We start from the raw sequence: 13,434 nt of genomic DNA, 5'->3' as shown, positions 1-13,434 counted from the left end.
CGAAGCATTGTAAGCTTAAATTTTCAATTAAAAGCCAATTGCCACTTAATATAATCTATGTTAAAAATTAAAAAGAATAGTCTAATTTAAAAAATAAATACATTATATTTGAAACTAACATAATGCACAATTTACTACAAAATAAAGTCATGCTTATTTAATAATTGAACTTAACAATACAAACAAATCAAATATGTGGCCAATTCAAAAAGATATTTCATTTGGACACTATAAGCTTCAATTCACAAGACATGACAGCAGGAACTAGACACTTTGCGTCCTTGTCCTTGTTTTTGAATAAGAATTGAAAAGTATCATCAAATAATTGTGAATAATGTTTGAAATCAAAACATAAAACATTAGGAGTATTATGTCATCATTACATCATTGGACGTAGCATTAATTGCTTCAACATGCATGTGAATTTTGTTTGACGCTAGGGGAGAGGACCCAGTACTTGAACGGGTTCCGATAGTTGTGATAGAAATTGTTTGCTTTATACCTACATTCACTGACTTAATGTCTAATTTTTTTGACAACATTGCACCAATACTTGTGACTTAAAAGTTGTTAGTACAATGATGATTACCAAAAAATGAATGAAAATGTACCCTTTGATCTAAAAAGTAACTAATGATGTGATGCCACATCAGCTGTGCATGTATGGGTACCCTTTTTGCATGACCAATGGTATCACTTTTTATTTGGGCTATTTTGGACAACTTGGCAAAAAGCATGTTGATGTGGTATCATAATTGATGATGTGGATTTGAAAGCTTAGTTATAAATAGACAACTCATCAAATGAGCCGCTGTAGAAAATTGGGAGTGATTTGAAATTCCCACGTAAGATTTTGATAAGCACAAAATTAGAGTGTTCAAGTACTAAGTTCTCTCTCTTAATACTCATCAAAGAAATCCATAATTTCCCCTCTATCTAAACAGTGAATTGCATTGATATTATCAACACGGAACTTTTTTCATAATAACTATAGATAGGGGTGCATCGCAGAAAGCTACATTGGCAAATGACAAACTACAGCAAAAAGACTAAATCATATGACGAGTACTCAAACCCAAACCCATTCTATGACAAGCACTCAGTCCCAAACCTGTTCTATCTCCTTTTCTATCTGATCAGGCTCAACTTATGATTATTCATTATTTGCTCTTTTAAACATACTTTAATTAGAGGGGAGATGTCTTATATCCTTGTAATTACACAAATTTTGGTAAGAAAAATAATTGAAAGCTCACGGGAAAACAAAGAAAAACAAACTATTGTTTGTCCAACGACAACTACTAGTTGCTTCTTGAAGGCTACAAGCTTATAACTCAGAGAGTGATACGAAAAGACAAGCCTTACTGTTATGGAGTTTCTTTAAAATAGTTTCTCATATTGAGCTTTATGTTTTTACCTTTTCATCAAATACAAACTAAGAAGATTTCTTTGTCTCAGTTATTTTGCATACGTTTGTTTCAAAAGATGAACACAAATCCATTTGAACGCGACAAACACTCACTGGGCATTGGTCAATTTAAATAAGTTTAATGAGTATTACGTATACCAAGTAAATGTGAAAAACATAAACAAATTGAATAGAGATTATGATTAGAATTTAGTCATCTGTTCATGAAGCAGAACGGATTTGGTTAGATTTGCATACCCCTAAAGCGTATTTTTTGTAGAAAACATTGGGTACAGATAAATTTGTTAGAATTCCATTGAATGAGTATATAAAACTTTCAGTTTAATAATAAAGATGAAAATCATGAAAAATGAAAACTTATATTTGTACATCATGAACATGCAATGAACCATCTCAAGTAGGCCACACTACCCAGAGTTTCCAATGGGACTTTCCTTGGCAAGGAAGAAACAGCAGCATCTCCGAGCCATATTTCCTGAAGCGGTGGAATTCAAAGCTTCCACATTGAGCAAAAAGTGACAGGATTATTCTTCCAGCATAAAGAAACACAACCCTCATCCAACCTCATTTCCCAGTTGGAATCATGTTTGCGAAGCATGATTCTTGCACCTTCTAGTATTTCATCGCTAGGCATGTCAGAGACAAATCCCCTTTCCATTATCCTCTTGCCCCATTTTGCATGAACCTCGTTTCTCTCCACACGAGAGGCATCATCATAGGCAACATTATTAACCAGGGCCATGGCTGCCTCCCCCTCCAGCACCCTTCTCTCCTCACACTCCCTCCCTTTGAAACATGCACTGGTAGAGTCCAAGAATCTCCACAGATGGTCCACTGACTTTTGAAACCTTTCTAAGAAATCAGGAGATGAATGATCCACATCATTGTCACTCAACACAAACAAGAGGGGATTGAGGCTTTTTACAAACTGGATGAACTTGTCCCTTGGTGAGAGCGATGTTAATTGGTCGCCCTTGCCATCACTTTTGTCCAAGCCTTCTTGCAGGAGTTGATGACCCCTGAATTGCATACAAATGGCCAATGCTTCATCTTCTTTAACCCCTAGGGTTTCTTTGGTGAGCGACTCAAGGGGCTGTGCAACAACATTGAGCTCCATATTAAGGTTTAGGGTCTTTGCAAACAAATTCAAGCGGTTGGCAAAGTCATTAGAAGGGGGGCCTGCGGAGAAGGGTGCTCCTAGTGTGTCTGATACAACAGTTAGTTTTAGGAGACTAGGAGGACCACATGGTCTTTGGGCCACTGCTTCAATGAAAGTAGGCCACTGCATTCCATGAGAAACACCAATGTCTATTACATGGAGGGTTCCACTGGTCCTCTCTTCAAAGGCCTCGAGCAGAGCTCCATTGACTATCTTGTAGATCAACTGATACCATGGGCTCACCTCATGGAACTTGAGGAGAGCCTTAAAAAACAACTTGGGATCTGCAGAGAGGAATTCTGAGCAAGGGAAAGTGCCTCCTGAGTGTGTGATTTTGGCAGTGAGAGCTCTCAGCCCATGTGCTGCAAGCCTATGGTTTGCATCCCCTGAGGCCGAGGCCAGGTCATGGAGGACCCATATGAGGTGTTGGATGCGACAAATGTTGTTGTTGGCTATGGCTACCGCACATGGGTTCAGTAGTTGTTCAGCCCATCTCGAGTCCTTAGATGGATTAGGTGAGCCGTTCTGTTGTCCACCCAATTTGCCCTTGTTATTGTTGCTGGTGCCACCATTGTTGCATTTCTTATTTGCGCCGTCTATATCCATTTGGTTGTCTGACTCTGCTCCATAACGAGCACCTAACTTGGTGGTCTCTGGGGAAGAGTATAAGGGAGCGTCCTGGTGGATGCTCTCTCCAGTGTGGGGAGAGTTTACATTGTTCTCCAAGACATTTGGTAGCCTGCCTGAAGTAGGTTGATCTTGGGCCGAATTGTGAGAATTTGCAGAGTGTTTAACTCTTTTTCTCTTCTTTCCCACCTTGGTTAAATCCTCTAGATCATTCTGCAATCCAGAAAAATGAAAATGGATTAATCCTTTGTCATTTTGTAATATGATCCCTTCCAAAAGAGGTATATACATATTCGATCTTCTCTAAAAATTACCGCTTGGATTGTCCAGCCTAGAAATCAAAATTATAAATTGATTAAGAATTGCGAAGAATTCAATGACAGTAAACCTGTTTCAATGATTTGACTAGTGTTCACTATTAATTTCAGGACATATAGCTTGAAGCTAAATTAAATAGCAAGGACAACATCATCCACCTATTCCGATTTAACAAACATGTCACAAAAAGTCATTACGATTCTCTCCAAAGATTTTCCTGCAACCCAACGAGTTCCTCCAGTATGAGGACCATATACTTTTGAAAAGACGGAAAAGAAATCGAATTGAAACTACGGCTAGACAAATGGTCTGCACCTAGCACAATAAGTACTTTGGTAGCAATTGTCCCGACATAACACATCACATTTATTTCTTTCCAGGGCTTAAAAAGTTGTCCCTTAATACTGTTACTGTGATTTGTCACACAAGCTAAAATTTTCCCACAACACTCACCAAACACTAATCTTAAATCCCTTTGTGGGGATACAAGGAAAGGTCTGATATAGAATGGGAACCGCACTCATCAAAGAAGTGAAGAGATATTGATTGGATGGAAACCACACCCAAATTAGATTTCAGGGTCTAGCCCCCTTCTATGATTATTCCTTTGGGGACCTTTAAAAAAGAACCCCCTACTCCAAAAATGGTGCACTGTCAGAAATTTGCTTAAATATTAACTATTTTCATGGAGGGTTCAGACCTGCAAGGTAGCCCAGCAGAGGCATGAAGCCTGTGAGCTACTAATCAGCTAAGGCCACCACAAAGTTGTTTTAGCAATCCAATACAGACGCACTCGTGCCTGAAACTTCTTCGACTTAGAGCCAAGGACAGAAACTGAATATTACCATCTACCTGCTCACCTAAGAAAAATATATTCCAGATAAAATTGTATAAGTCTGAACTTAACCTGTATATAGCATTCAAGAGGTTAGATTAATCTATTACCATTTAGATGTGGCATTTTAGGACTATTCTAACAGAAATTCAAATCTAGGATCTTCCATTTACATGCTGAAGCGCTCTATAGCTATTCTACCAGAATTTATTTTACGTAGCCTAGTTTCCTCCATCCCGCTTAAGCCACAATTTACTGCACGGGGCTTCTATTCTAACTTTCGTGTTTCTTCAATAGAGATGCTAAGACCCAGGACACTAGGGCCTGCCATTTGTATGCTGGGTTCTGTAAGACAAAACTACATGCCCACTTGCTGGCAAAGGCTCCTTTGTAAGGCTTGAGCGTGGCTTCTTATCCTAATCACAAATTCCCATTTGCAAGAACCTCATTTTCTCCTTCCCCTAACTTACAGCTTCTAGAATCAGAAAAACTATGAATGATCGCCATAAATGAATCCCAAAAGTGTTTCCCTGTAAAAGATACAACCAGAAATCATGCCACGAGGCCTTTCATACCAATAAGGACCAGGTGAATTCTAATGCAATCCATTCAATTCGTCTGAGGAACCAACAATCACTGAATCCATCAGTATACACGCTACAAAATTCATAGATTTGACCGAAAGCAAACTACCCACAAACAAAAACAAAGCCAACAAAGCCATACCTTGACAGGATCAGCCCTAAAACTGTTGTCTTCCGCATCCCCCCAATGGGCAGTGAGACATGGAGAATCATTGCTGCTGAAAGACGGTTCCATGAGAAAGTGAGGCCCTGGGCTCATTCCCATTGTTGGCAATGCTGCAGCAGCAGTTTCCCAAAGGGAAACATCATGGGCCCCGTCTACATCCACAAGCTGAAACGGATCCATTGAAGAACACTCATCCCCAATGTCAAGCCACTCCAGCAGAGATCCGTATTCCCCTCTTTCTCCCATGTTTGCTATCAGTACCTCTGCTCTGATTGATCGCTCTTTAACTCTCTCATTTATGGTGCTCTGGCCTACACAAACAGTGACCAAAATGTATATATCATCAAATTTCCTAATACATGTACACGGTATATATGTATTGTGCCTCCTGGTTTTTCGTTGACTTGATTTAAGATCGTTCTCTGTGACGCGCCCGTCCCTTTTGAAAACTGCTCTAGTTTTATTTTTCTAGGAGGATTACATTGTCATTATGTAACGTGGCTCCACCAACGACTTTCCTATGAACTTACCGAGGAAAGTTTCATAGTCAAATTTTTGCATCTCGATGAGCTGTTTTTATCTCGTGTTGGAACAGGTCTTGCTCAAGCAATTGTATGGTTGCAGGAAAGTGAAGGGAACTTAAAATATAGGTTGGAGTGTAATTTACAGCTCCGATCTGTGTCCTTCTGACCATACATTCATTAATATTTTTAGTTTAATGCAATATAATAAGTGATTTCACACCATAAACAATGTAGTCGATTTGCCTTGAGATAGAATAAGATCTATACCATAGGATTGCTCACGATGAGATCTACCGTTTTGTTTCGACTCTTTATGATCGATTTTGGAGGATCTAAGGTTTGTTGTAGATTTACATCAACCTACTCAAGTGAAGTTAGGTTTCAATTAAGTCTATGTAATTATCAATTTTGGTAAGTTCATTTTTTTTTCTTCCATTAGTAGGTTGGGATTTAATTTAATTTATTAATTGTGATATTGCTTTCAAGATTCAACTATGTAGTTTATGGGTCAAATTCATTAACCCATATTTTAAGAGTAGTGGTCTACACACACCTAACTCTCACGACAATAAATGAAACACTTGACACGCATTAGATCTAGGTGGTGCTCATAGAGGTGAAGCACTGGGACTTTTTGGGAGGTCACTCATCCCAGTACCACTCTAGCTTGAGCACGCTTAACTATGGAGTTTCCTCTATGGTTAAACCCACTCCGCTTCCAATGCGATTTGCAAAACCTTCACCAAATGTTGTGCCTTATGAATCATTCATTAAAAACTCCCTTTAGATCATCGATTGATATGTAGGAGATATTTTCCATCACAAGTCAAATTGTTATATTGCTATCAGGATTCAATAGTGTAGTTTTTGAGTCAAACTCATTGACCCATGTTTCATGAGTAGTGGTTTACACAAACCCATCTCTCATGACAATGAATGAAACACTTGACACACATCGGATCTAGGTGATGCTCATAGAGGTGAAGCACCGAGACTTCCTAGGAGGCCACCCATCCTGGTATTACTCCAGCTTGAGTGCACTTAACTACGAGGTTTCCTCCATCATTAAACCTACTCCGCTTGCAACCCATTTTGAAAAACCTTCACCAAGTGTTGTGCCTTATGAACTGTCTATTAGAAAACCACTTACGCTCATCAATTGATAAAGAGGAGATATTTTCACAAGTGAAATTGTGATATTGCTATCAAGATTCAACTGTGTAGTTTTTTAGTCAAACTCATTGACCCATGTTTCATGATTAGTGGTTTACACAACTGGTTCACATCACAAAAACACACAAATATAGCACATTGGTTGGGAATAAAATATCATGACAAAACAACTTCACATAACAACTTCGTAAAAACATCCACTTCCCAAGCCGTTGGTAACAATTCCTATTTGGTCATAATACTAGTTTTCCCAAACCCAATGCAAGATACACATAACGTCTAAACAAATATCTACGACAAAAGTAGTCATGTAATCATTTTAGTCTTTGATAAAATCTCATAAAGATTGATTTGCATCAAATTCAAATTTTTATTTCATAATCGTTTCACAGTAATTTACTCAGTTTAATCACTAGAAAGCAATCTCTTATTTAATAATATTTAAATCTAGTCTTTAGTAATTAATTTAAAAAAACTAATCACATTTGAGAAATATTAAATTTAATATTATTATATTATAATAAAACTTAATAAGAAAACTAAATTAAAAAATTAATATTAGATATAATTTATAAACATTTTTTTAAAGAAAAAAAGTTATTTAAAAAATACCCCCAAAGGAGACACTGTTATGACAATGAGGTGCATGCGCAGCCCATGCGTGCAACAACGTAAGCACGAACAATGTTGTGTGTTGCCAAAGGAGGAAAGGTGGGGGGGTGGGGAGCTAGTGGCCCCCACCCACCCATATTTATTATTATTTTTTAATAAATCCTCCTTCCCCATGTAACCCTCTGTGTATGACTCCCAAAAAAAATGTTTAATTTATTTTTAAAGTTATTTTTGTTTACTAATATGGTAGAGGGAATAATTGTAACCAACTGAATTAATAAAACAATGAACTTTTCTTGGTTTCAAACCCTACCCATGAACTAATTTTCATCAATTTAATCTTTTCAATGAGAGTTTCAATTTCATTTTTTCACAAACATTTCATCACTTAAGAACAATAAACTTCTAAACCAAGGTTTCAATTCAAAATACATTTTCTATTAACCAAATCGATATAACAAGCACAAAGAAAATAGAAGTTTTTCAAGAGATTTCCTACAACAAATTCTATGAGATTATTACCTCAATTTGATGCTACAATCTGCCAATAGTTCAATGATTACAAAATTCACATCTCCTAGATCCTTCAAAAATTTCCTATCTTTCAATCTCAAAAATTGCTCCTACAAAACCTATGTGTGTAGAAATGAGCTCAAATCTCTTTAAAAGAGTCCAACCCTACCTAGGGTTTTCAATTTATGAACATGCAAAGGCCTCCCTTAAAATAAACTTTTATTATTTTAATTTATTTAATTCCCTTGTGCACGCTTTTTGCCTTTAATTAGAATAAACCTCATTTAAATTATTCCCACTTCATTTTTTAGTAAGTAAGATGTTTTTAGAAAATATATTTATTAATTTAACTAATAATAATATTTAAAGTCCATTATTTAAACTCAACTTCTAAATTTATTATTGTTAAATTAAATAAATATAATTGTGTCAAATTTAGTCTTTTAATTAAATATTTAAATTTAACTCTTCTATTTAATTAATTTCTTAATTAATCAAATATAATAAAATTGATTTTTCTTTATAAAATTTTCATTTAGTTGAATCAATTAACAATCTCTCAGGTTATTTTAATTATACTTGAAAATCACAACATACCCACAAACTCAATAAGATAAAACTTGACTACAAGGACAAAGTGAGAAATCAAACTCAAAGGTCTAATATCGAATTCAAGTCACTTTGATGAATTCAGAAAGGTGAAGAACTCATATGCATGTCCTTTATTCTAAGACAATTAGGCTTGGGTTTAGGATTTGGACTTGAGATTTATATCCCCTCTTTTACCATTGAGATACTGCGATAAGGCATACTCATTCTAGCAATTCAAAGAAGTCGATGCCTGGTACCTACAAACTGCATAAAATCTATATATATATATATATATATATATATAAACTAAATAGGAAATGATAGGAAGTGGTACATCATGTAGATCCCAACTAGCAAGTGACTATGACTCCCTCCCTCAACCACATTAGATACGTCAGACATAAGGAAAAACATCCATGTACACTATACACATTCAAGTATGGGGTAAGTAACCATAAAACCACATATAAATCATTCATATAATTGTCATCATGAAAGCAACTGAAATCACTATATAAGTATGCACAACATCATCATCAAAAGAATAACCATGAACACATCAAATATCTAAGTATAAAGTAGCTCATCAAATATATAATCCAAACATGTAAATAGTATCAACCCAATCAAATAAGCAAGTACCACTAAATCAAATCCTGTAACCATGAAAGATGGCATAAAAGAATTTGATAATATAACATAAAAGCAATCTAGGGGTAGGCACTACATAAACCCACTCTGCTTGCATCCCTATTTGCAAAACCTTCACCAAGTGTTGTGCCTTATGAACCATTCATTCTCCTTCAAGATGTAAATGATAGCCGTGAGGATTAATATCCAACCCTTTTGGTTTCATTTCCTCAAGGGCCCATTTGGTTGCAGGAATTGTTGAATGCAACATTTGTCAATGCAAGAATTAACTCTCTTTGGGAATACGTGCATTCTTAAAATAACTTCTGGAATAGCATTTGAACATGTTTGGTTGTTTTGGAAGAGGAGTCAGCAGGTATATATTATGTGTTTGTTTGCAACAATTAAAATAGGAATTGGAATAGGTTTTTTTAAAATTTTAATAATTTAATATTTTTAGAGATTGAGTTGTTGTATAACAACTGCAAAAAAAATTTGTGGACGAGCCCAATCCACAAGGTTCCATTAGCAAAAAGATCAGTTTTGGAGCGCTTCATTCAAAAATATTAAATATATATAAACACCCAAACACCACCAAATGCAGTAAAAAAGAAGCTAACACCCATAAACCTACACATTCTTCACATGATGGAACACATACCTAGTTTATCGAAGAGAAACCCTGACAACGGAAAAGAAATCCTACTCAAACAAGGAAAGCCCAAATCAATTCTGAAAAACAAAACTCCAAGAAATTTCAACAACCATGGCTTGGTAAAAACTATGAAACAAATACCTAGTCTCAAACAAAATCAACAGCCAAGATGAAGATTTGTTGCTCATGAAAAATTTGTGAATGGAGAAAATGGTTCACAAATGGAGCAATATTTTGAGCGGCAAAACAATTTGGCAGCCACAAACCCGACAACCCATCAAATTGGGTTTAATAAAAAGTGGAATAAGAATAAGCTATTCTTATTCCATCATTTTTTAGGAATTCCACTATGCCCATTTTGGGGTTAAATTAGAATAGGCAAATTCTAATTCTAGTTTTGTATTTTGCCAACAAATGACAAATTGGCCAATGTGGATATTAATATTTTCCTATTCTCGTCCAATTCCTGCAACCAAACAGGGCTCAAGATTTCTTCTAGAAAGATTATATTGTTGACCTTTGTTTCATATCACATGTGTTTAATCATAAGATCTACCTCAATTGCTAGACTATTATCTAGGAAGTTGGATTTGATACCAATTATTGAATACACCAAAATATTGAAGGAGGGGGGGGGGGGAGTGGGGGTGGTTGATTCAACGAACATTTACTAAAACACAATGCATTTGCAATTTTAAACATTAACCCATAAGCTAATGAACAACTTGAAAGGAAAGGATGCAAAACCCAATAAGAGAAAAACCAAAATGATAGTCAACTCTCACTCTATGAAGTAGGTATTAAAATATTTTTTACAAGGAAGTTCACTACTTCCTATTGGACTTATTGAACAAGATATAAAATTACTTTAGACTTTCTGACTGATATACTATCTTACAATAGGATACATGAAGTTTACAATAAACAACATGACTATGAACAGAAATATAAAAACATAGTCAAACTCATTGGCCCATGCTTCATGAGTAGTGGTTCACATGATCCCATCTCTCATGAGAATAAAATGATCATCAAGTTATATGGAAAGTGAAAAACCTACCAAACTGACAAGAATAATACATAATAGTCGAGCTAGCCCATATCAACACACAAGGACATATGCAACTCATTTCACTAAAGCCTTATATTATCTTGAACATTATCCCAAATCCATGCAAGTATACCTATCACTATGGAGGAATTCAATAGAATTCTAGCATGTCAATTGAGACATGTTACACTGTTAAACTATAATCTAAAGAGCATACACTTATAACTCTTGCTACAAAATATAGATGACATTAAATTCTTTAAGCAAGAACAATACACATTTTTAAACTTAACTCTATAATTGCACAACCAAAACATGTAGTGTAGTAGAATGAAAACCAAAATACCAACTGGTATAGTCATAAATTTGCATTTTCCAACACTTAGTGAAGGTTTTGCAAATGGGGTTGCAAGTAAAGTGGGGTTAACCATGGAGGAAACTTTCAAGTTAAGTGCACTCAAGCTGGAGTAGTTTTGGGATGGGTGACCTACTGGGAAGTCCTGGTGCTTCACCTCTTTGAGCATCACCTAGATCCAATGTGTGTTAAGTGTTTCATTCATTTTCATGAGAGATGGGTTTGTATAAACCACTACTCATGAAACATGGGTCAATGAATTTGACTAAAAAACTACATACTTGAATACTTATAGAAATATCACAATTTGACTTATTGTGGAAAATATCTCCTACTTATCAATTGATGAGTTTAACAAGCTTTATAATGAGTGGTTCATAAGTCACAACACTTGGTGAAGGTTTTACAAATGTGATTGCAAGAAAAGTGGGTTTAACCATGGAGGAAAATCCATGGTTAAGCGTGCTCAAGCTAGGGTAATACTAGGATGGGTGACCTCTTGGGAAATCCTAGTGCTTCACCTCTGTGAGCATCACCTGGATCCAATGTGTGTTAAGTGTTCCATTCATTGTCATGAGAGATGGGTATGTGTAAACCACTACTCATGAAACATGGGTCAATGATTTTGACTCAAAAACTACACTATTGAATCCTAATAGCAATATCACAATTGACTTGCGATGGAGAATATCTTCTACTTATCAATTGATAAGCTTAAGGGGCTTTATAACTCTGGTATGCTATTGAGAATATGGATAGTGCAAGGACATTATACAAGGAATGCAAGATCAAATTCAATAAGTTAGATAAAACAATTATCAAGATGAAGGCTAAGATAGAAGTGAATAGAATAAAATATGGAGATGATGGATGAATATGTGGGGATATGATATGATATGATGTATGAGGGGGAATATAGGACCTATCCTTAACCCAAATTCCCAAAAGGAAAGATCCAAATTGATCAATCACAAAGAAGTGATCAATGCACAAATGAATCAAACAATGGAGAATATGAAGAAAGGAGGAAATTCTATAATCTACTATAGAAAGTATGTACTTGAAATCTTGAATGAATAGAAGGAAAATACTAACCTCAAAGTACAACAAATCTAGAAAATGATGATTTTTGATGTTTGTGCACAATTTCGAGAAATTTTGCAACCTGAACTAGACTAGAAATGTTGAGATAAAGAAAACCTAGAAAAAATTTGTCCTTCTGAGGCTTAGTTGACCTTAACCTAGATAACAGGCACAATCTTACCTCGAGGTATAGACCTTGACCTGTATTGCTCTAATGAAATTTTTATTTGTGGATCTCGAAAGTTTGTCAAAAAGGGTATCCAAATCTAAACTTCAATTCATTGTCTTGTATCTGTACTTGCAAGATAAAAATGGTTTTTTTATTTGGATGAGGGGTTTGCCTTGGTCAAATCCCAGTTTGGAATCAACCTTAATAATGCAATTGAAATAGAGAATGCTAGAAAGTAGTAGAAATAAATCTAATAATGAAGCTATGATATTCAATAGAAATGCAATTATATTTGAAATATAAACAAGTATGTTGATATGAAATCTTGAACAAAACATCAGCGAATGTAAATCAAAACCTTCATGATTGTATGTTTGGAATCCACCTTGAGAGAAGAATGAATAGATCTAAAAGATGAACAAAGGAGTTTGAAGGAAGATCACACCACCATGATGGTTAGATGGAGGGTTTGAATGATGAATCTTGAATCCTTGAACCAAATCCCTTCAAAGGCTTGAATGCTTGAATCCTAGATCTTCAATATAGAACTTGAATGGAAACAATATCTTGGATGCTTCCTTGAAAAGCTTGATGGAATGGTTGCTTAGAAATAATGGATCATCTGATATCTTCCCATTAGAGAAAATGGGACGAGGAGGCTTCCTTATGTAGTGATCTAGGGCACAAACTTCTAGAGAAGCCTACATTGGAAAATTAAATCCAAATTAACCTTAACCCCTAGAAATGGACCTAGATTAAATGAAATTTAAGAGTTTACCATTCCAAAATCTGAAACAGGCAACCCAAAAGTGGGAAAATGAAACTTTCCAAAGTTTGATATCCTAAAACCTCTAGAACTTGAAATTTGGACCTCGGGTCAAGGTTGAGGTTGATTCTACCCTAATTCAGGGTCAAGGTCATCCTTGACCTAGGTCAAGATCGAGGTCTTCCTTGACCTAG

The 13,434-nt window shown here is 35.6% G+C and overlaps 1 protein-coding gene across 1 annotated transcript; it reads right to left on the bottom strand.

The window, feature by feature from the left end:
* Positions 1 to 1,699: 1,699 nt before the first annotated feature.
* LOC149575612 (GRAS family transcription factor) lies at positions 1,700 to 5,732 on the bottom strand. The gene is made up of 2 exons (XM_089815376.1): positions 5,095 to 5,732; positions 1,700 to 3,428 (listed from the first exon to the last, which is right to left on the bottom strand). Exons 1-2 carry the CDS (start codon positions 5,362 to 5,364, stop codon positions 1,920 to 1,922), a joined length of 1,779 nt encoding a protein of 592 aa, XP_089671502.1. The 5' UTR covers positions 5,365 to 5,732; the 3' UTR covers positions 1,700 to 1,919.
* Between the last annotated feature and the right edge of the window lie 7,702 nt (positions 5,733 to 13,434).

This window comes from Cupressus sempervirens, chromosome 2 (assembly GCF_028749045.1).
Source record: "Cupressus sempervirens isolate cs-2001-9-10 chromosome 2, ASM2874904v1, whole genome shotgun sequence".
Classification (NCBI taxonomy): domain Eukaryota; kingdom Viridiplantae; phylum Streptophyta; class Pinopsida; order Cupressales; family Cupressaceae; genus Cupressus; species Cupressus sempervirens.
This window is presented reverse-complemented; position numbering and strand designations above follow the sequence as displayed.